This window comes from Eptatretus burgeri, chromosome 11 (assembly GCF_056783735.1).
Source record: "Eptatretus burgeri isolate ZD-2024b chromosome 11, Ebu_testis_v1, whole genome shotgun sequence".
In the NCBI taxonomy this organism is placed as follows: Eukaryota; Metazoa; Chordata; class Myxini; order Myxiniformes; family Myxinidae; genus Eptatretus; species Eptatretus burgeri.
The window spans coordinates 32,838,604-32,860,040 of record NC_140971.1 but is presented as its reverse complement, the minus strand read 5'-3'; the positions used below and the strand labels follow the sequence as shown (position 1 = coordinate 32,860,040).

General features: G+C 43.1%; 2 protein-coding genes across 7 annotated transcripts in view; one reads left to right on the top strand and one right to left on the bottom strand.

The window, feature by feature from the left end:
* Positions 1-6,313, top strand: part of LOC147016800 (uncharacterized) — a 56,790-nt gene extending 50,477 nt beyond the window's left edge. For all 4 annotated transcript variants that reach the window (XM_085845817.1, XM_085845816.1, XM_085845814.1 and 1 more), the window contains one exon: positions 6,131-6,313. In XM_085845817.1, coding sequence (XP_085701943.1) covers positions 6,131-6,271 — 141 coding nt within the window. In that variant the 3' untranslated portion in view covers positions 6,272-6,313. The remainder of the gene's footprint in view (positions 1-6,130) is intronic.
* Position 6,314: 1 nt separating this feature from the next.
* LOC147016799 (integrator complex subunit 14-like) lies at positions 6,315-16,839 on the bottom strand. Of its 3 annotated transcripts, none has more exons than XM_085845822.1 (12): positions 16,728-16,839; positions 15,643-16,006; positions 14,616-14,736; positions 14,302-14,457; positions 13,976-14,094; positions 13,536-13,678; positions 12,851-12,943; positions 12,112-12,259; positions 11,865-11,998; positions 11,391-11,509; positions 7,440-7,505; positions 6,315-7,339 (listed from the first exon to the last, which is right to left on the bottom strand). In XM_085845822.1, the coding sequence occupies exons 2-12, from the start codon at positions 15,795-15,797 to the stop codon at positions 7,094-7,096; spliced, it is 1,500 nt and encodes a 499-aa protein (XP_085701948.1). In that variant the 5' UTR covers positions 15,798-16,006; positions 16,728-16,839; the 3' UTR covers positions 6,315-7,093. The 3 variants fall into 3 exon arrangements, with proteins under 3 accessions (XP_085701948.1, XP_085701946.1, XP_085701947.1); XM_085845820.1 differs by having other exon boundaries at positions 14,616-14,723; XM_085845821.1 differs by lacking the exon at positions 16,728-16,839 and adding an exon at positions 16,216-16,721 and having other exon boundaries at positions 14,616-14,723.
* Between the last annotated feature and the right edge of the window lie 4,598 nt (positions 16,840-21,437).

Sequence of the window (21,437 nt, the reverse complement as noted above, 5' to 3'; positions counted from 1 at the left end):
GATCCATTCAGTGTGTGAGCTCATCCACAAGCCTTGACCTTTTATATAAAAAAAAAACAGTTGGTCAGGATGAAACTTGCAATAAAATTATGTACAACTTCCTCGCTCCTCATGGTTTCGTACCTGGACGTACATACCGGAGGGCAGTCTGTCTCTGATGATAGAGCGGACAATTTCGAAAGAAAAATTTTGAGTATATTCAACAAAATGACTCGAAGAGGCTACAAGATAGCAAAATTATGAATCTTTTGCCATTTGACATAAATTCTGGGTCTGTGTTAACCATCACAGACAGGTATTCTTCCAATAGGTGCCTGAAGTTTTCACAATGCACTGCTATGTCGGCTCAAATCAGTAGGACTTGAAAGTAGCAAGGTGATTAGATAAGTTAAACGATGTACTCTTTGCTGAACGTTGACAACTCATTCTCACCTTCACAATGTTGAGCTGTATTCCCTGCAGTCATTATGAGTCTCGTTTGGCATTTCTGTTGTTGCACCATTGGAAAACGATTGGTACTGTGAACCAAATCACTTCTTGTAAGTGTTACACTGTATATCTCTGGTGGCACATGATGATGAAGAAGCAGCACTCCTTTCGTGTCTTCAGGTGTATAGGGTTGCCGAGGCAGGTTTTCGTTGGTGAGGGGGACACGACCCTGAATAGATCGACACCGATGCAGGTTTTTGATTGGCTCATTCTTCCCAGAGCTGGTCCTCATTTTGCCAACCTCGGAAGGATGACAGGCCGAGTCGACCCACCTGCTGTTACTTTAACGGGCCGATAGGGGCTTCAACGCAGAACCCGAACATGTTAAGCCAGCCACCTCTACCATTAATCAAACACCAGGCTGGTGGCACGTGCCATTTATGCAAATTGTCCACCAAACAAATCCATTCATCTATCTATAATTCCGTGTGTGTGTGTGTGTGTGTGTGTGTGTGTGTGTGTGTGTGTGTGTGTGTGTGTGTGTGTGTGTGTGTGTGTGTGTGTGTGTGTGTGTGTGTGTGTGTGTGTGTGTGTGTGTGTGTGTGTGTGCATGCGACCGACCGACTGACCGACCGCTGTTTCTTGACAACCACTGGTCCGATCTAATGGAAACTTGCCAGCTATATTTCTGGGGCCCTGAGGATGTGCCTTTTTAAGGTTTGATATTAATCGGACAAGTGTTTCAAGTTATGGCCATTTATTTACCAAACCAATGACTGGACACGTTGCTGCATAGGCCGGTGCTCGGCCGGCTGACGATGACGTCACAGGCCGTGCCCGTTACGATGGGGATCGGTGCCTTAGTTACCGTGGCATAGGAGTGGCAATGGTCAATGGCAGCGAATGTAATAGCAAGCAAAGACAGGGAGGTAAACTTGATTTTAATTAACTCTGTGTGTGTAAGTATCACAGCAGTTGTTACTTCAATGCAAGCGATAATTCGTGGAATGATGTGAACATTCTGTACGGGCACGCACCACTTCCGGAGAGTGATGACTTCGTGTATTCTAATAATTTCTCGATTTCTTATGCGCATTTATAGATAAACACAACGCCCCAATCCAGTCATCGTTCACGAGAGCGAAGGAACGGCCTGTGTGTTTGTTTGAAAGTTTTTTTTTTTATTATATTTTTTTGGGGTTTGCACGTACGGCCACGTACATACAGGCACGCGAGAGCGAAGGAACGGCCTGTGTGGTTGTTTGAAAGTTTTTTTTTTATGATATATTTTTTTGGATTTGCACGTACGGCCACGCACATACAGGCATGCGAGAGCGAAGGAACGGCCTGTGTGGTTGTTTCTGGCTCGCGGTTTGAAAGATTTTTTTTATTATTATTATGTACGTACTCGTGCTAATAAATCGAGATTTTGAGTTTCACCAGGAGGGTGTTGCTGGAAGAATGCACACATCCTGGAATCACAATGCACATTGAAATGATTTTACTTGTTCCACACCGCTCCTTCCCAATTCCATATCCAGGCGATGCATGACGTCATTGCCGGGCGCTGAAGGGAGTACTCTGTTTTTACTCCGTTTTCTTGTTTGTCCGAGCAATATCTCAGCCATCCTTTGAGCAAGGAAGCTGAAATTTGGGGACAAAAGTGAAGATGTGCTTTGGCAAAAAAGTTATTATCTTGCCAAAACGAAGTTTTTGCAAGATATGTTAGTCAGCTTGTATGTTTTTTTTTTGTTTGTTTGTTTGTTTGTCTGTAATCACGTATAAAAAATTCTGCAGAGCACAGTTATCATTGGAAATTTTTGTAACTTCGCATATCAGAGGCCTATAGAGGTCCCTTTCAGCGCATAAAATTTTGAAGGTCAAGGTCACTTTGTCGCAAATCAGGGGAGTCGACGAAACCCTTATTTTTTTGAGTAATTTTCATCGGATCGCCTTCAAACTTCATGGGAATATAGTTCATGGTCTGGTGCTCAGCTGATTAATTTTTGGTGGCGATTGGCCTTGACCTTCATGGTTAGCGCCTCAGGTCAAACATATTTGACCCCAAGGTCAAATTTTCAAGTTTTAGGAACCATATCGTGTAGTACCTCAAATTGAACACCTCGATGAGTGCTTTCTAGATATGTCAAGCTTGAGACATTATGACGTCATTTGGTGACGTTATGAGGCAAACGCATATTTTTCATGGTTACTCTGTAGAACGATTCTCATCGAAATCTCTCGTAGGCAGATATTCCTCAAGGAGTCGCTCCTGGTGGATAGCAGCTCTGTTCACCTCAGTGTGACCTTAAATAAGTCACACGTGGTCACCTTTTGGCAAGATACGGGTCACCCTGCGGGTGACATTGTTTTTATTTTTTTTATTAATCAATAACTTAATTATTATCGATTTATTACTTATTTATTTTTCTCATCCTAGCAATATCTCAGGCATATTTTGAGCTTGGAAGATGATATTTTAACATGACAGTGACCAAGTGATTTGGCTATAAAGAGTATTTTTGATTGATTAATTCATTTTTTGATGAATTGCTTGATTTTTCAAAAAGTTATATTCGGATTAAACGGTCGTGGTTTAGGTATGCCATTCTACAAGTGATTGAGAAATTAATTATTTTACAATCATTATCTATATATTAATACTGAAGGACCAATTTTGTGCTCCTCCTAGCGGTCACGTCACGTTTTTCTCGGTACTGTGACCTGGACTGAAAGAAACTTCGTACCTGTAAGAGTGCATCGCACATAGTGGCAATAGTCAACCTTCAACTGTGCAGCATCTATATATTAATACTGAAGGACCAATTTTGTGCTCCTCCGAGTGGTCGCGTCACATTTTTCTCGGTACTGTGACCTGAGAAGTTTTGACACTGTGTACGTCAAAGTAGACACGTGCACAAATCAGGGGACTTCTTCACAAGGAGTAGTGTACACCAAAAATGTCGTGTACAAGGACGCTTTGTAGGCCTCATTAGGTAAGGCCATGGAGTACATCGACTGGGATCCGGCTCTTACAAACGCCGCCACTGGTTGTCATATTGGGCTCATGGAACGGAATCCGTCTGTGACGGGGTTTCGGCTCGTTTATATATTAACTAGTAGTAATGCCCGGCGTTGCTCGGGCAAGCAATAAAGCCCGGTGTTGCCCGGGCTTTCTTGCAAATTTCCTGAATAGCTGTTAGCGGTTAGGGGTTAAGGTTAGGGTTAGTGTGAGGGTAGCTAACCCTAACACTAACCCAAACCCTCAGCTTGGCGTAGCGGAGGTAAACAGCGCCTGGGGCAAAGTGGAAATTTGCGTCCCCGATAGGCCTTAAACTTGAGTGGATTTGAATGGAAAATCCCAGAGGGGATATCGATTTTTTTTTTTTTTCGAATATCGGAAGTGTTATGGAAAAAATTTATAGCCAATGACCTAAGTTGGACCAAAAGCCAAAATCGTACCGAATTTGCATGGAATCCGTTGGAGTTTGTGAAAATGCATCAAAACGAATTTTGAGGGGCCTCTTAAGGAAGACAATAATATCATTCGTATATGTGCCAAATCTTGTTTCATTTCATGCAGTAACAAAAATCTGATGGTGGAACAAAGAAAGGGGCGTGCCAAAATATTAATATAGATACTGAAGGACCAATTTTATGCTCCTCCTCGCGGTCGCGTCACGTTTTTCTCGGTACTGTGACCTGGACTGAAAGAAACTTCGTATCTGTAAGAGTGCATCGCACATAGTGGCAACAGTCAACTTTCAATTCTGAAGCAGAATAAACACTTTTTGTTTTATATTCGTTCACATGGCGACGTGTGACGTCACCGCTGAGAGGCATCAGGACGTCATGACATCATCGGTCATTCGCTGACGTCATTACATCTGTCATCGACAGACCGTTACCGCTGAGAGGTGTAATTCCACTCCTCGAAAATAGCGTCTGCAATGTAAAACCCTCTTCTGCACATGCTGACTACCTCAGAATGTGAATTTGACACAAAAATGTAACAAGAAACATTGTATCTTCTATATATTAATACTGAAGGACCAATTTTGTGCTCCTCCCAGCGGTCATGTCATGTTTTTCTCGGTACTGTGACCTGGACTGAAAGAAACTTCGTACCTGTAAGAGTGCATCGCACATAGTGGCAATAGTCAACTTTCAACTCTGAAGCAGAATAAACACTTTTCGTTGAGACAGGGGCGAGGAGTGAAGAGGCGGGGGCGGGGGATGAAGAGACGGGGGCAGGGAGTGAAGAGGTGGGGGGCAAGGTAAGCAAATTTTTGGGTGGGGGTAAGCAAATTGAAAACGGGAGACGGGGGGAAATGGGCGGGGGATGAGTGGGCAGGGACTGGGGTGAATTAGGCAGGGTTGAGTGTGAGGGGTGGATAGGGTAGCGGGGGCCTGGGGGCGAGTGGTACGGGGAATCAAGAGACGGGGGGGGGGTGTAGAGTGAAGAGGCGGGGGCGGGGCCAGGGTAATTCAATTTTTGGGCGGGGGTAAGCAAATTGAAGGTGGGGGGGTAGGAGGCGGGGGTAATGGGGCAGGGGCGATGGCAAGCACGCCCTGTCCATTCCATGTCCCTCGAGTGTGGGTGAGCTGGTGAGGGTGGTTGAATGAACGGAATCCGTCTGTGACGAGGTTTCGGCTAGTTTTTTTTAATTCTGCAATCAATTATTGTACACCGCTCCCTCCCAATTCCGACTTCATGTCCTGCAAGCCAGCATCCCCAGGCACCTTCGGTGCCCCGGCAATGTCACGCGCAGGAGGATTGTTATTTATTTTATTTGGCATGGGGATAGTGTAATTTGTTACGCAACTTGTTTAACCTTTAATATATATATATTTTTTTTTTTTACAGCGTCTGGCTTTGCATGTTTTATAAGTGCAGAATACATGCCACTGCTACAACGGCAAAAGAGCTTTCCAAATTGATAAATTTCACTTTCAGACTCGGAACCATTCTCAGAATTATGTTCTTTGGTACCAGTGCTGGAATTGTTCCATCTTTCTCCCATCCACTGATGGCCATGGTTGGGGGCGCATTCCCTTTCTACCTTTGTGTAGCTTCTGCAAGGCAGTGAATAGGAAATGAAATTGTCCAATTTACAAAGTGTATTTTTTAGTTTTGTTGGTTAAGGTGGTTTGTTGCATGCATAATATATGTTCAAGGAAGTGACAAACACACACACTTTAGCATTTGAGATGTAGTTTCCTGTGATTTTTGTATCGTATTCCAAGTGGGATGGTTCTTCCAGGTTGATTTGTATTTTTGTTTTGTTATAGTAAAGGGATGACGGACTGCTTAAAAACTTTTAGGTGGTTGCCGCAACATGAGGTCGTAGTGGTGCAAAGCATTCTGGGTATGCATGCATACAAGTCTTGTGACTAACCTTTAATGACCCATGTATCAAAGTAGGAAAATGCTACAGTATGCCTTCTGAGCTGTTTCTGGATTTAGGACCTGGCTTGTCTGCCTGGACTCATTTACCCTACAAATCGCATAATTGGAAAACTGCTGTATACGAATTATATTGTGCATGGGAGTAACATAGCTCACCATTGAACAATAATTGTTTGCCTCCAACAAATGCAGTAATCCTTCCACATCATGTGCATTATAACCTAGAAATAAAGCATGTGATGAATTTACTTCCACTTTCAGGAGGATAGCCATGTGTGCATATGCTTGCAGGTTGTGGACCTCGTCGAGAAGACCAGTCACTTTCAGGTGACCGGCACCACTTTTGATTTCAACCTCCTGGCACTACATCCAGATGTCATCAAGAAACTTTGGAATTGTTTGCCTTCGGCTGAGACGGAGCAAAGTATTTGAAGTGGATCAGATCAACTTTAAAATCACCTTCAACATTAAATGATTATGGGGCGTGCAAACTCAAAGCTATTTATTACCTGATCGAGTTTGAAGAACACCTTCAATTATGCAATGAATTGTGGAAAGAAAAGTTCCAACATTTCTCGATGAAAAACAACATATTGTTTTTTTCTTTGAAATAAAGGCGAATTATTTATTAGATGTCAGCTTTGTGTTCATCTTCAATAAGTAAATATTCATCTTCAAAATTTACCAAATCTTGAAAGGCTAATTTGAAGTTCTCACGTGTGTAATTATAATCAAGGTCCGTCTTGCCTTCAGCTCTGGTCAAACCAAATGAGGTAAGGCTGAGCTTGGTTATCAGGAAGATTTGTTTTTGTAAATGGATCACATTACTGTTGAATCAAATTGGATTTGATCACACAGACTCTGGAAGTTTACTGTTTCTTATACAGCATGTGATTTATGACGAATGGGATGGATGTTCCTCATATACATACTGCTTGCAAATTTGCAGCATCAAGAAACTAATCATGTTCATCTTTGGATAATTTTGATGGTGAAATTCTAAAACATGTCTGGTTTTGGGATGGGGATGGGGGACAAGCCCTGCACAGAGATTAAGGCTTTTGTTCGAGGGGTCTTCAAAAAATTAACATTAATCGAGTTGTAACTCAAACTCACTTTTAAGGCAGGGGGTGAAGCTGGGTAAACCTTGTCGTCTCAGTGTATGTATGTAAACAATTAAAGTAAGTACCCAGACCCCACGAGCAGTGATGATACAAAACACGAATTGATGCATTTCATTGGTAGAGCTGTTGTTCAATCCCCCGTGTTGTCAGAGAAGTGGGTACGCAACGGCACAATGGTGTACTCGTAGTTAGTGTGCTCTGCAGGGCGGCGCGTGGAACGGCGCAACTGTTTAGCAGCGTGGATCAATTGAAAGGCAACATCTGGGTGCGTCTTGTCGGGCAACAGGCTGCATTCACGTTCGAGCAGTTCAGCAACAGCATTTGGAAGGTCGGTGAATCCACAAGCCAATGCTGCACGCCGAAGTCTGTTAACCTCCTAGGAACGAAAGAGAACACCGTTACTCGAGTCACCCGATTGAGTGCAGAAAATAATCAACATTCAAGTCATTTTAATGAAAGACCGGCAAAAAAGCAACCTTGTAGAAGGTCTGCAATTTCTCCGGTAGCTTTCTGGCATTCCTGAGAACCCTCTGAATATCACCCTGGTGGACACAAATAACAGGTTCGTATTAAAATGAAGCACAACTTCAACTGCACAATCAGCCATGACAATGGTATTAATACTGCATATACACATACATATAAAAACTGAAGGGACCATCTATACGTTGCTTCAAACCTTGCCCATAAATATTCTGCAACCGAGATGCCAACTGAGTTTTTTTTAATTCTTATAAAATTAAAACTAAGGCCTTTCTCAAAAGATAGAGCGTATGCACACTCGCTTCTAAGCTGTCTTGCCTGGGTTTGAATCCCGACTCAGCTATAAACTGTTATCCGGGTGTTTCACAGGCAGGGCGATTCAATGTTTGTGCCGCCCCTCGGATGGACCTTCAACGGGTTTCCCATCTACCGGCATTAGTTGATGGAAAACAAAGATCCCACGGTATCCTTCGCAAAGAGTAGGCGAGCTATCGACAGCACTATGACCAAATCCCAAATTCCTGCTCTGACTACCTGTCGGAGTGGTGGCCTGAGCAGGATCGTAGCCGAGTAACTGCTTTGGCAGCACCAACACCACATTAAGGCATAGGCCAGATTGCAAAAAAGCATTCTTAAGGAAGGATTTGAGGATTTACCTCTTAAAGACATCCTAAATTTGAGGATCATTGCGTATTTGAATATTCATTAAAACCATCCTTAAGGTGCTCTTCATGGACATTGGTCACGATTATCGTGAACACGAATAACTGGAATTATACGAAGGATCTTAGATCCCCCCCCCCCAGGAGTCATTTCCACAACATTATGTTTTAAATAATTTATTTATAAACTGTGTTTAACACATATCTGAGCCGATGTGAAGGTGTGTTCTGATGCAGATACTGCAGGTGCACCTGAATGAGTCGTTAGTCCATGTTGCTTGTGTAGTGGTACTTTCATGGTATGAACATTTATTACTTTATGTTCAGGTTATTTTGATACCAATTAAATTGATACCAACGGTGACCCCAGGAAAAAAAAGGTCAACTGCGTACATAATAAATACATTGAATGTGGCGTGTTACTTGGTTCATAACTCATCAATCCCGTGTTGTGGAGATATGTGGGGCCTCGTTCAACTCGGGGAAAGTCCCCGTTTACCCTGTGGACCCAGGTTTTACCCAAATCGAGGGATTCTTAACAATTACACACTATTTATAGTTGTAGTGTTGTAAACAAAAGTGCTTCAACAACACATATCATAACTACAATGTGATGTCTCTTGTGCTTGAGAAAAGCCTCCACTCGTGCTTCTGTCTCTTCCTGAACACAGTTTGTAGATTGCTTAGCCGTCATCGAGCTTTCGGACACCTCTTCCTTTCTGTAATTTGATTGGTTGCCAAGCATTGCAACAGCTCCTCAGGATTTCCACAACCTAAAGGAAATCCTTACTTGAGAATTTTACAAACACACATTATAAAACACACAGGCTGCAGCCTCTTCCCTCTCTTCAGACCTTGAGGAAAAAAAAAAAATCAAAAAAAATCACAAGCTGGTCAAACACTTGGAATATGTCTTTCAAGCCTGACAATTCTCACACTCTCACTATCTCTCTCTGAAAGGAGCGTCTGCAAACCTCCCACGCCCCAGATACTTCAACAATCCTCTTGAGGAGGTTGTCATTCATACTCCTGGTCTCACTATCAACCACGATCTTTCTTGGGCAAAACCACATTTCAACATTGGCCTCCAAAGTCAACCGCCGACTGGGCATTCTCCGCCGTACGAATTCCTTCCTTGACACACCTGAACTCCGATCCACCGACAAGGCCTTCATCCGCAGCTTGATGGAGTATTGCTTTCCTTTCTGGGCTGGTTCCCATGCCTCACATCTTGCTCAGCTTGATGCATTGGAAAACCAGGGCCTTCAAGATCATTGGAATCTCCCGTGATAAAGTTGAGTCTATGGGTCTGTCACTTTGCCATCGCAGACAGATCGGTGGTTCTCTCTGTATCTTCTATCGCTTTATTTCTGGTCTTGCACACTCTGCTCTTTCTGTGCTTTGTCCACCCCCCAGGCTTCTGCAGGGCTCATATGGTGCATCGTCAACCCTCTTCTGGTAACCACCCAAATCCAGGATCACTGCTCACCTCCATTCATTTATTCCTCTTTCTCCCACCTGTGGAATCAACTTCCACATCCTCTTCAATCTCATTCTTCCCTCCAGGTCTTCAAGACAGCCGTTCACCACCATCTCCCATCATCCCCAATCCAAAGCCATGATCTTTTCTACACTCGTTAATCCCCCCCCCCTTCGTACCCCATCCTCCCTTCTCCCAAATTTCCAGTTTCTCTCCTGTATGCATCCATTCCTGCCCACACCCATTGTTTGTACAAGCCTATCTTGGCATCAGCTTTGCTGTTTGTATTCCCCCCCCCACCCTCTCTGTCTACTGTTTCTTTTGTCATGATCCATTCAGTGGAGTAAAAGTACTAGCTTTTCCATGAGCCTTGACTGTGCATACATATAATAAATTAAAAATCATGGTTTGCTGTGTATTAGATACTAGCAGGGTAGCCGTGTCCGACGGGTTCGTATATGTCTCACCTCAAACGAGCAATTTTTGTCGTGGTATTGGTGGAAACGGGAATTCAAGCGATGAGGTGGACCGTGAAACGTGGCACACGTTTACCTTATAGATAACGGCAGTCCACTCAGAAGAACTATCGTTCGTGATTAAAATTGGCAATCCACCGCCATTACACGTCAAATCATTTTTACCTTCGCATTCTGCGAAAAGTTATGTTTTGGTCGGCGTGTATTTATTTATTTATTTATTTGTAATCTTGTGATTCGGTAAACTCAAAAAGTTTTAAACCGAATTGCATGAAATTTGGTGGGATGATTGGTTATTAGCCAGGAAGCATTCGATTAGATTTTGGGATCGTTCGGGTCAAAGGTAAAGGTCAAGGTCACGAAAAGGTCAAAATCGTCTTTTTACGATAACATGGTCAATTTTTATTCAATTTGCATGCAACTAACGCCAAAATGTTCAGAATTCAACGCCTCATCTTGTGATATGCAATATGACACAATGACGCCCATACTCTTGTTACCGGTTAGGGGTCAAAGGTCAGGGGGGTCACGACCATGAAAAATATGCGGTTTTTGTCATAACGCGGTCAATTCTTGTCCGCTTTACATGAACCCAGCACTAAAATGTTCAGAATTTAATGCCCAATCTTGTAACACAATGACGTCATAACATGTCACCGGTTGGGGTAAAATGTCGGGGGGGGGGGGTGCACGCCCTTGAAAAATATGCGGTTTTCGGCATAATTCAGTCAATTCTTATTCGATTTGCATGAAACCAGCATCAAACGAGATTACCTTCTCTTGTTGAAACGTTGTATTCACCGAGCTTGCGAGTGAAGACTCGCCAAAACGACGTGAGTTGATTGTTGTTTAGTCCGTAGCCCCCGAAAGTCGGGGGGGGGGTCATGACATTATAGATATGTGGTTTGTGTCATAAGACCATTCATATGAAACCAGTTCCCCACACTCATACCAAGAACAAAAAAAGTAGTGGCGGCGAAGGTATGCGCTCTCTGAGTGCCCGTTCTAGTTGTAAATGAAATGGTATAGTGCACAGGTTCAACATTTTGTCATCAACTTGACACCGGCAATGTAAGCGCTTATAAAGTTGAAGATGCCCTAATTATTACCTCCACAAAACCAGGTGAGAACGCCCCAACTCGGTATTAAAGTACAAGATTCTTCCGTGTGGGTGAGAGTTACTTGTGGGATGTACATTGCCAACCCCCATGCCCCAGAGCAGGGTTTTTTGCATTCAAAGTGAAGGCTCACGGAAGGGCTAGAAAACAGACTATAGAGCACAAACCTAACTCATGAAGTTTGCGTTTGGCTCCGAGGTCAAGATACCTGCAAGGCGCTTGGTTTGATCCACACGACCACGTTCTGTGCATAGCTTCGCTTGGATTCTGGAATCACTGGGAAAGGCATCTTCGAGTTGTCCTCCCCATAAGGATTCTCTGCAAAATCTAACAAGCAAGAACCACACGATATTGGCATGTGCAATTCTCAAATCTGGATGCAAACGACGATGCTGTTACAGTGATTTTAACAAAGGTGACTACACCAGCGATTTAACAAACAAGTCCTTATGAACCCAAACTTCAACATAAGGTGCTTCAGAACCTTATTCCATCCAAAAAAAATAATAGTAACCTGATGCAATCAACATTTCATGATGCATCGCTTTTCGGAGAAATTTCATTCAAAGAGAGACAAAGCTTCCATATCCCACACTCTTTCTCCTTCCCCAGTAATATCAAGCTGTTACGATCACCCCTCCCCTCTTCCACCTCCAAACCCCAAAAAACATGGCCGCAGCACCTGAGATAGGTGTGAGGCGGTCAAGCCGTCCGAGCCAGGGCATCATCTCCGTGCCAGGGTAGAACAAGGACAACATCAAGTTGGATTTCTTTTTGCTGTCTGCCTGTGAATGGAGCATGCCCAGCCACTCGGGACTGCATCCGACACATCAAATGCTTCTTAACGCCATCATAACTCGGTAAACGTTCAAGCGTGTACATTTGGAGGTTTGCATCGTCCCATTAAAAGCTTCCTCCACAAAACTCACCCAAGCTGTACCATGGCCACCATTGCTTCCACTTTGAGGCTACCATGCAGCAGAACACAGAAGGATGGGCGACTGCCAGCTTTCTGTACACTCACCTCTTCCTCACCACCATCCTCAACGTGAGGAGCACCACCCTCATCACCTCCATCTACAAACACGTCCCTACTATTAGCACTTTAATGCCATTTAGGGGACAAGTAAGTCACGTGGTGCGAAGGTTTGGGAGCACAAGAGGCAGAATCAATATAAAAGTTATAACATAAAGCTTTTGTGCTCGGTAGGTCACATGACCACATTCTGCGCACGGCATCCTTGGCATGTTTTGCGTTCCCTTAACCAGCACTCTTTGATGGTTTATCTTTTTTTTTTTTTTTCGTAACCACATGGTCCAAAGATATGGCACCAGTGTTTTCCATTGAAATTTTGCATGACCAAGGCTGCCAAAACCAAATTGGAATCAGGTCACTGCTCACGTACCTGAATGTTGCTTCCGGCATTGTTGGCTTGGAATTGCAGCCAAATCAGCCATCGTAAGCATCGCTGGTTGCACCATCACTGATATGCATAAGTGTGACAACTGTGCCAAATTGATGCAAGGTATTTCAATGTCCAATAAAACCATGATTGGACAATTTTAGCAAGTGTTAGTTTTTCGAAATATATATCTCGGTAATGGCTAACAACCCATCAGTCATCAAAACAAAATGAAAATAATATTTTACACCCAACAACAGCTCACCCTTTGTGGAGCTTGTAGGTAGGACAAGGTGTCGAGAGAGTACAGGTGGGCTGGCGACATCACCAATCTCAATGAACCCCACGATTTGCAAATCTGTGGACAGGAAATAAATAAAGCTCTTGGACAATCACACAGGGCATGGCAGGATGGCCTTGAGGTACGCATGCTCGCCTCAAAGCTGTCTAGCCTGGGTTCGAATCTCGGCCCGGCTATAAAATGTCATCCCGGTGTTTCACAGGGAGGGTGATTCATCAATGTGCGTGCCGTCCCTCGGATGGACGTTAAACTGGCGTCCGGTCTCCCGGCAATCGCTCGTGGACATTAAAGATCCCACGGTGCCCGTGAGCGATGAGTAGGTGAGCCATCACCGGCACCCTGAATAAATTGCTGCTGGGAAGGCAATGACAAACCACCCAGTACAACCCTTGCCAAGAAACTGCTTTGGCAGTACTGACACTCTGCATCAGAGTATGGCACATCAGATTCAGAATCAGAAGAATCATGCACCAACTGCAAATGGTCATGTGACTCAATTTTCTAAGACCTCGCAAATGCAAACCAAAACAAATCAAACCAGCATGCAGGTACGACCACGAGTTTGGCTGTTGATTTTTTTAGATGTCGTGATTGTTAGGGGTACCGTCTTGTGTTGAGAATGGTTCTCACTGTGGATGTGAAGTCACACCTGCGGAGACCGTGATGGGGTGTGGTTCAAGCTGGTTTTCAGGTACGATGGGTTCTGGTCGTGGAAAGAGGTGGACTTCAGAAGAGAGGTGTCCACAGTGTAGAACCGACAAAAATGGTGAAAATGCATCATCGATGAGCTTGCTACAAATATTGGGGAGGGAAAACGACACTTAAAATTTTCTGGCACATCAAGCACCTCCGCATTATCTATATCCCGAGAAGGATTGTTTCTTAACACGGATCCAAGGCTCATTCAAGAGCTTGCACACAACTCACGTGCAGGACGACGACATTAGGAGACGTCGACATACTTTCAGGTGAATTACAGACACATTATAATGCGATTTGAACATGGGTCCCCAACATCACGAGCCATGGATTCAGATGGGAATGCAAAACATGCCAACTCAAACTGTTGAGCTGAATCAACGGACTCACCAAAACATGGCCTGTGCTGCCTTGATAGAAATGGAACCCTCCAAGGTGTAGACCTTTCCCTGCCCATTATTAAGCTCAACCAACCTCTCCAAGCTGTCCAATGTTCCCATGGCCTGTAGCTGCAGCCATAATATGACAGCAAGCAAAAGGTTCACAATTATTTGATGAGAATCAAGACCAATGAGAGCGTTAGCAGCTAAAGTGAAACCCATCGCAACATGTCATGCAAAATGTATCAGAAAAGATGTACGTATAAAGGTTCCATAGTTTGAAATTCACATCAGCCACACACACCACACACCACACACACACCCCTCTCGCCTCACCTCTTCGAGGCTCGCGGCACACATCACATGAAGCTTGGCAGGGAAAGCAAATGGCAGGGGAAAAGTGCTGTTCTCGGTGCGTTGTGCTAGGGTCCTCAGCGAGTGCCGCAACGAACCCTTGCCAATGCCAAGGCAACCATCGGTCACCAACACAATCTGCTTGTGAACAAAAACATGAAAACATCACTTGGGTACAGGAAGACCAGATGTATCCCGATAGTGGGGATTTGGAATGCAAAAGCAGACATTACTTGGACCGAAGAACATCGGAGTGAACTGGGATAATAAGAGTGCGAGATGAACCCAAACCTCACCTGACAGCAAGTGTTAAGACCCCACTCCTCTTGCACTAAAGTGCTTGCCGTCTGCAGCGCCACTTCAATGCAGGTCTTGTCCTGGTCATCCACGCAGCTGAGCTCTTCCTGGGAGCAATGCCTTAACACATTAATGGAAATACTGTTCTCACTTTTGCGACCATTCGCTTGTGGATGTTAAATATATTTTGGTCGAATGACTACAACTACTACTACTACTACTACTACTACATTAAACCTTCAACTTATGTTTGCCTGAGCTTCCCTGCACCCCAATAACAAGCCTCGAAAAGCCATTCAAACAAAAGCACTACAACTACGACTACTACTACTACTACTACAAAAATCAATGTGCACCTTGTTGGAGGGTGAAATGTGGGATGAGTTTTGACCCAAGTCTTATCACAAACCGGCTGGTCAGGCCTGGTGTTAGACAGGAGCCGATTTTGATCGATTAAGGATCCGGACCTTATTGTGCAAAACGGTGCTGCGTCGACAAAGCATATCCAGTCCACCCTGGTAGCTTGTTTGGACTGTCCTATGGTTAGTTTTCGGCGATGATAAACAGGACAGTGACTACGAAGTCCTTGTAGGCTGTCTGATGTATCGGGTACACATCATAGAGCAGTGAAGGGTGAAGGTTTAACAACAACCGGTGTTTGTAAGATACTTGTGTACCGGAATGAATAACCGAGAATGTTTGTTGTAAAATGTTTATGAATACCGCAACTTGACCGGTCGTGCGTCGTTCCACAAGACAACGTAATCTCTATTATAATACCAAGCTTGCACACTAAAAACTCGGCTCGCCGTCACACGATCCCTATGAAATTGCTGTGGCACTTCGCGGACATGCCGACAATGTTTGGGAAGTCTTGGCGTTCCATAGGATCATTTGCATTTTGCACAATGCGTATTTTTGTCATTCCCCGTGTACGGTCTGTCGTCTGCTACCAGCTATGTTGTACTGCTATCCCGTGCATGTCCACGGGTATCGCTAGTACTACTTATTACGAGATGAATGCACCTGCAGCACATTGCAGTCCCGCGTGAACGGCACCAAAAGCTTGCAAGCAGAGGAGAAAGCGGCGAGAGCAGTGAACTCGAGGCGATACTGGGAAGACAGGTGCTCAAAAAGTATGCCAAGGCCATGTGCCGCCAGGTGCTTCCGCTGAACTTCATCCGCAGCCTCGCCGCAGATGGGTCTTGCCATGGACAGCGAAGTGTCCAGCAGTACAACCGTCGGCATGGCTGCAGGTGTGGACCTACCTGTGCAACCTCGTCAACCAATCAGCCGCACTGCCCTTGTTTCTTCGTGATCTTTTGTCCGAGAAATCCCTCACTCGCTTTAAGGGCTCGACACAGACACCCCCATCCCTCTCTCTCTCTTCCTGCAACACACACAGCACGAGGCACAAGAGGAGATGCCAGCAGCTGGACAGTACAAGAATCTACACTTCAACCGGTAGTGACAGCATGTTAATGCAGACAAGTTTACCGTCTCATGTGTTTAAATAAAACTTAATAACTGGATGTTTTCACTTTCTCGTCAAAGAGAGAACCCCCCCCCCCCCCCAGGTCCAATCGAATGCCGACATACCAAGTGAGAAGAAAACTGCAATTTGCTTTGATATGAAGTTTCCTTTTTCTGGGCTAAGCAGGATAGCCTCGAGGTATGCACACTCGCCTCGAAGCTGTCTTGCCTGGGTTCGATTCCCAACCCAGCTACAAACTGTCATCCTGGTGTTTCACGTGGGCAGGGCCTTTCATCAATGTGTGCCGTCCCCATAACATGCACGTTATACTCCACTTCACATCTCCCAGCATTAGTCTGTGGACGTTAAATATGACACCGTGTGCTTCGTCAAGAGGAGGTGAGCTATCGCCGGCATCATGAACAAATCACAAATTGCTGCCCTAACCTCAGCCTCGCACCACGCCTGTCCAACCGGTTCGTGAAAGACTTGGGCCAAGCTTTATCAGGCCAACCCAGTTGTTGATATTGTTCTTCAAATGGCACAACACCTTAGTATAAGAAAATGCGTCGTATTGTGTTTTAAAACCGGTTAAAGAAAAGTTCTCGAATCGAAAACCGCAACACATTTATCGTACCGCCTCATCAAGGTGCCAACCAACCTCCCTCGAGCCGATCACTCAATTCACTAATTATTTTACTCGATCCAATCGAAGACAAACAGAAGTGTTGTTTTTTATTATTATTATTATTATTATTATTATTATGATGTGAGATCTTATAATATGAGCCATTATTTTGATCTCTTTCTCAAACAATTTGCTTTGCGAAAACTGTAATATGAAGAGTAAACTATGATGTGTGCGTTATACACCGCCTAAATTGCTACCCTTTCAGGCGGGAGTTCGAATTCATTGGAGGTTGAACAAAATGACCAAGTTGGAGAGAATAAAAAAACAACAGTGTTAGCAACAGTGAATGGACTATCGAATTATTGTACAATATTTGAAGATGAGTGAATAAAGCTCTCATCTTCGTGATCGGCTGGAAGAGCGCTCTTAAAGATATCCGGAAGAAGGATTAGATGAAGAAGAGGAAGAAGCAGGATGAGAATATTAATAATAACAAGAATAATAAGAAGAAGAATGATGAGAGGAAGAAGAAGAAGAAGAAGGATGATGAGAGGAAGAAGAAGAGAAGAAGAAGAACGAGAGGAAGAAGGATGAGAAGAAGAAGGAGAAGAAGAAGATGGAGAAGTGAAGGATGAGAAGAAGAAGAAGATGGATGAGGAGAAGAAGATGAATAAGGATGAGAGAAGAAGAAGAAGAAGAGGAGAAGAAGACCATTCCTGTGCACATACCAGCTTTCCGTTTCCGATTTTTCTTTGTCTTCTTTTTTTTAAAACCAAACTTGCGAACAACGTGTGTTGTGATGAAAAAATGAACTGATTAAATTTCTGTTTCAAAAGGGTCAAGGGTGAAGTGGCATATTTTCGTTACTGCGATAACTTTTAACCGCTGAAGGGATTTTGACCAAACGTGGCATAACTATAGACTGTGATACAAAGATGAACGAGTTCGATGTTTAGTTTTTAAAGGACAAAGGCCAAAGGTCGAGAGCCCCTTAATTGAAAATCTGTGTTGCTGCAATAACTTTATGAATTCTCTCAAGATATTTCAACCATACTTGACACTTATGGACTGCAATACAAAGACGAACTGGTTCGATTTTCGATTGAATGGGTCAAAGGTCATGTGACCTTCGAAAATCATTCCGCAGACCATAACTCGAGTTCGAAGCATCTGATGATCTCTCTTCTCTATCTGTATTGCTCAAGCTTGGTGTTGGCTTAACGGTTAAGATGGCTGCCTAAAGATCTTTGGTCTTGAGTTTGGAGCCCCGACCATTGAATTAACACCACGTGGGTTGATAGCCTGTCATTCTTCCTAAGTTGGCAAAATGAGTACCAGCTTACTGGTAACATGGGGCACTTAATCAGCAGCACAGCTGAGCCCCCAGAAAAGGATGCAACCAGCAGCCACAGACGACACATGATAGCGAGCTATTTCTATCTCCATTTCATTTTCAATCTGATCTTTAATTGAGGTCAAACATAACAGAGGGTTGACATCGAACATGGGTGCAGACATATCCATTGATGCATTTGTGTCAAATCCTACTTTCTATTTTCACCTTACCTCCCACATGGCGCGGCATGAAGCGGTGATCAGTGTGTTTATCATTTCTTCGTCCACTTTCAGCCTTTCAACTTTCATTTTTATTTACCCTGGGTGCGGAGGCATTACGTTTCCGGGTTGTCCGTCCGTCCGTATTTTCGTTTACGCGATAACTCAAGAAGCAAATTGCAGAATTTCATCAAATTTGGTAAAAAGGTAAAGTAAGACAGGTCAATTAAGTGAATAGATTTTGGGCTCGATATTATAAAGGTCAAGGGTCAAAGGTCAAGGTCAAACTCTGAAATTTTACTGTTTATGCCCTAACTCAAGAAATATTGGACAGAATTTCATCAAACTTGGTACAAAAGTAAAGTAAGACAGGTCAATTAAGTGATTAGATTTTGGGCCAGGTGTGGTAAAGGTCAAGGTCAAACTCTGAAATTTCACTGTTTATGCCTTAACTCAAGAAATAAACTAGAACTACGTTGTTGATGGCACACCATCACATATTCCCGCGCGCACTACTTTGTCCCATTAACGTTAGGTAAAATTTTATCTTGCAAAATGGATTGACTATTCTTTTCTATTTGATGTGCTTTATGACCAAAGAAAGACTTACTATGTTTACTAAATCTGAAGTCATTGCAAGCATGTCAACATTTCATGAAACATTAATTCAACACTGTCCAGCAATATAGAACTGTGCATCAATTTAATCATAGGAATGAACTGTGTATAATATTAATTATAATTATTCATAATCAATTAGATAAATACAGTAAACCTGTGACTGTTTGTCACTCATGGGGGCCACATAAGTAAGTTCCTTATAAAATAAATTACCATGTACAATGGTAAATACACTTTTAAAAAATCAGCCCCCATGACCCCACCCCCTCTGGCCCGGCCCCGAGAGGTCATATCAAAAATCCGACAGTGTTGTGCACTTCCCCATACATATATCTACTATGTCCCAAAGTTTCAAGTTCCTATCTCAAACGGTGGAGGAGGAGCTATTTTGACCCCCTATCCGCTGAGCACCCTCAACCCCCCAAGCACCCTCTGACCATCATGTGTTTAAAAAAATATGTTGTTAAATGTATAACTCATGAATATGTTTGATTTAAAAAGCTATAAGACAATTTTTGTTTAATCGACCCCCATGACCCCAACCCATCTGGCCCGGCCCCGAGGGGTCAGAGCAAAAATCAGATGAGATCCTGTTCTAGGCGGTGTAGTTGTTGTTGTGAAGGTAATGTTGAGGTAATATGGAATAGGCAAAGCCAAGACAGCGAACGTAGAATTCTTCTTACATTCGCTTCTGACTTTACCTATAAACGCTGTGCGGTGTATAAACACGATCGGGTTTGATTTATATGTTGCGAATATTAAACGCTGTGCGGTGTATAAACACGATCGGGTTAGATTTCTATGTTGCGAATATTAAACGCTGTGCGGTGTATAAACACCATCGGGTTTGATTTCTATCTTGTGAATAAAAAATAATTGAATAAATAAATAAACACTTCCGGTCATTATCTCCCGGCATGCATCATTCCCCATGACAAAAAACCGGAAGCAAAAGGCTCATAACGGACGACACGGATTCCAAATTACAAGGGTATTGTGTTGTTGTTTCCTATTCTCTCATGTGCACGCGTTGAGTACGAAGCTCACCACGTTCGCGATAATGTTGAGGTAATATTAATTTTTTTAGATGAGATCCTGTTCTCGGCGGTGTAGTTGTCGTTGTGAAGGTAATGTTGAGGATTTTTTTTCTTCAAATGAGATCCTGTTCTAGGCGGCGTAGTTGTTGTTGTGAAGGTAATGTTGAGGTAATATTTATTTTTTTCCGATGAGATCCTGTTCTAGGCGGTGTAGTTGTTGTTGTGAAGGTAATGTTGAGGTAATATTAATTTTTTTTCCGATGAGATCCTGTTCTAGGCGGTGGAGTTGTTGTTGTGAAGGTAATGTTGAGGTAATATTTATTTTTTTCCGATGAGATCCTGTTCTCGGCGGTGTAGTTGTCGTTGTGAAGGTAATGTTGAGGATTGTTTTTTCTTCAGATGAGATCCTGTTCTAGGCGGTGTAGTTGTTGTTGTGAAGGTAATGTTGAGGTAATATTTATTTTTTTCCGATGAGATCCTGTTCTAGGCGGTGTAGTTGTTGTTGTGAAGGTAATGTTGAGGTAATATTAATTTTTTTCCAATGAGATCCTGTTCTAGGCGGTGGAATTGTTGTTGTGAAGGTAATGTTGAGGTAATATTAATTTTTTTCCGATGAGATCCTGTTCTCGGCAGTGTAGTTGTCGTTGTGAAGGTAATGTTGAGGATTGTTTTTTCTTCAGATGAGATCCTGTTCTAGGCGGTGTAGTTGTTGTTGTGAAGGTAATGTTGAGGTAATATTTATTTTTTTCCGATGAGATCCTGTTCTAGGCGGTGTAGTTGTTGTTGTGAAGGTAATGTTGAGGTAATATTTATTTTTTTCCGATGAGATCCTATTCAAAGCGGCGAAGTTGTTGTTGTGAAGGTAATGTTGAGGTAATATTTATTTTTTCCAATGACATCCTGTTCTAGGCGGTGTAGTTGTTGTTGTGAAGGTAATGTTGAGGTAATATGCAGTAGTGTTATAACAGTTATAGAAATGCACAAATAATTAATTTGATCTATAGTATACCCAATCACACCTTTATGACTAAAAAAATGAACAACAAAACTAGAGAGTAAATTCTCTAGCAGTTTTCAGTCTACCTAATTTTATAATAAAGATATCTCCCGCATCATGAAAAAATTATTTTTAATCGTGATTTACATTATTTGATCGCTGATCCCGAATCCAGGCCGAAGTAACCGGAAATTGCAGCATCGAATGTAAGAAAAATTCTACGTTCACTTCTAGGCTTTGCCTATTCCATATTAGGTCTACTGTATATCTGTATATCGAATTGTTCAGCACATCCTGAATTTGATTTTTGATTTTGATTAGGTTTCGATGAACTCGGTGATTGTGCTAACATCATGTGCTCAATTTCTCATTCCACTGTGTGATGGAGGAACAAATCCTTTTTGTTGAGCTTTCTTATCCATTGTTGCCTCATTTCAACTTCGTGTTTACAGGCTGGGAAGCGATGCAGTGAATACGGCTGAATGTATGGACAATCACAAGCCAGAG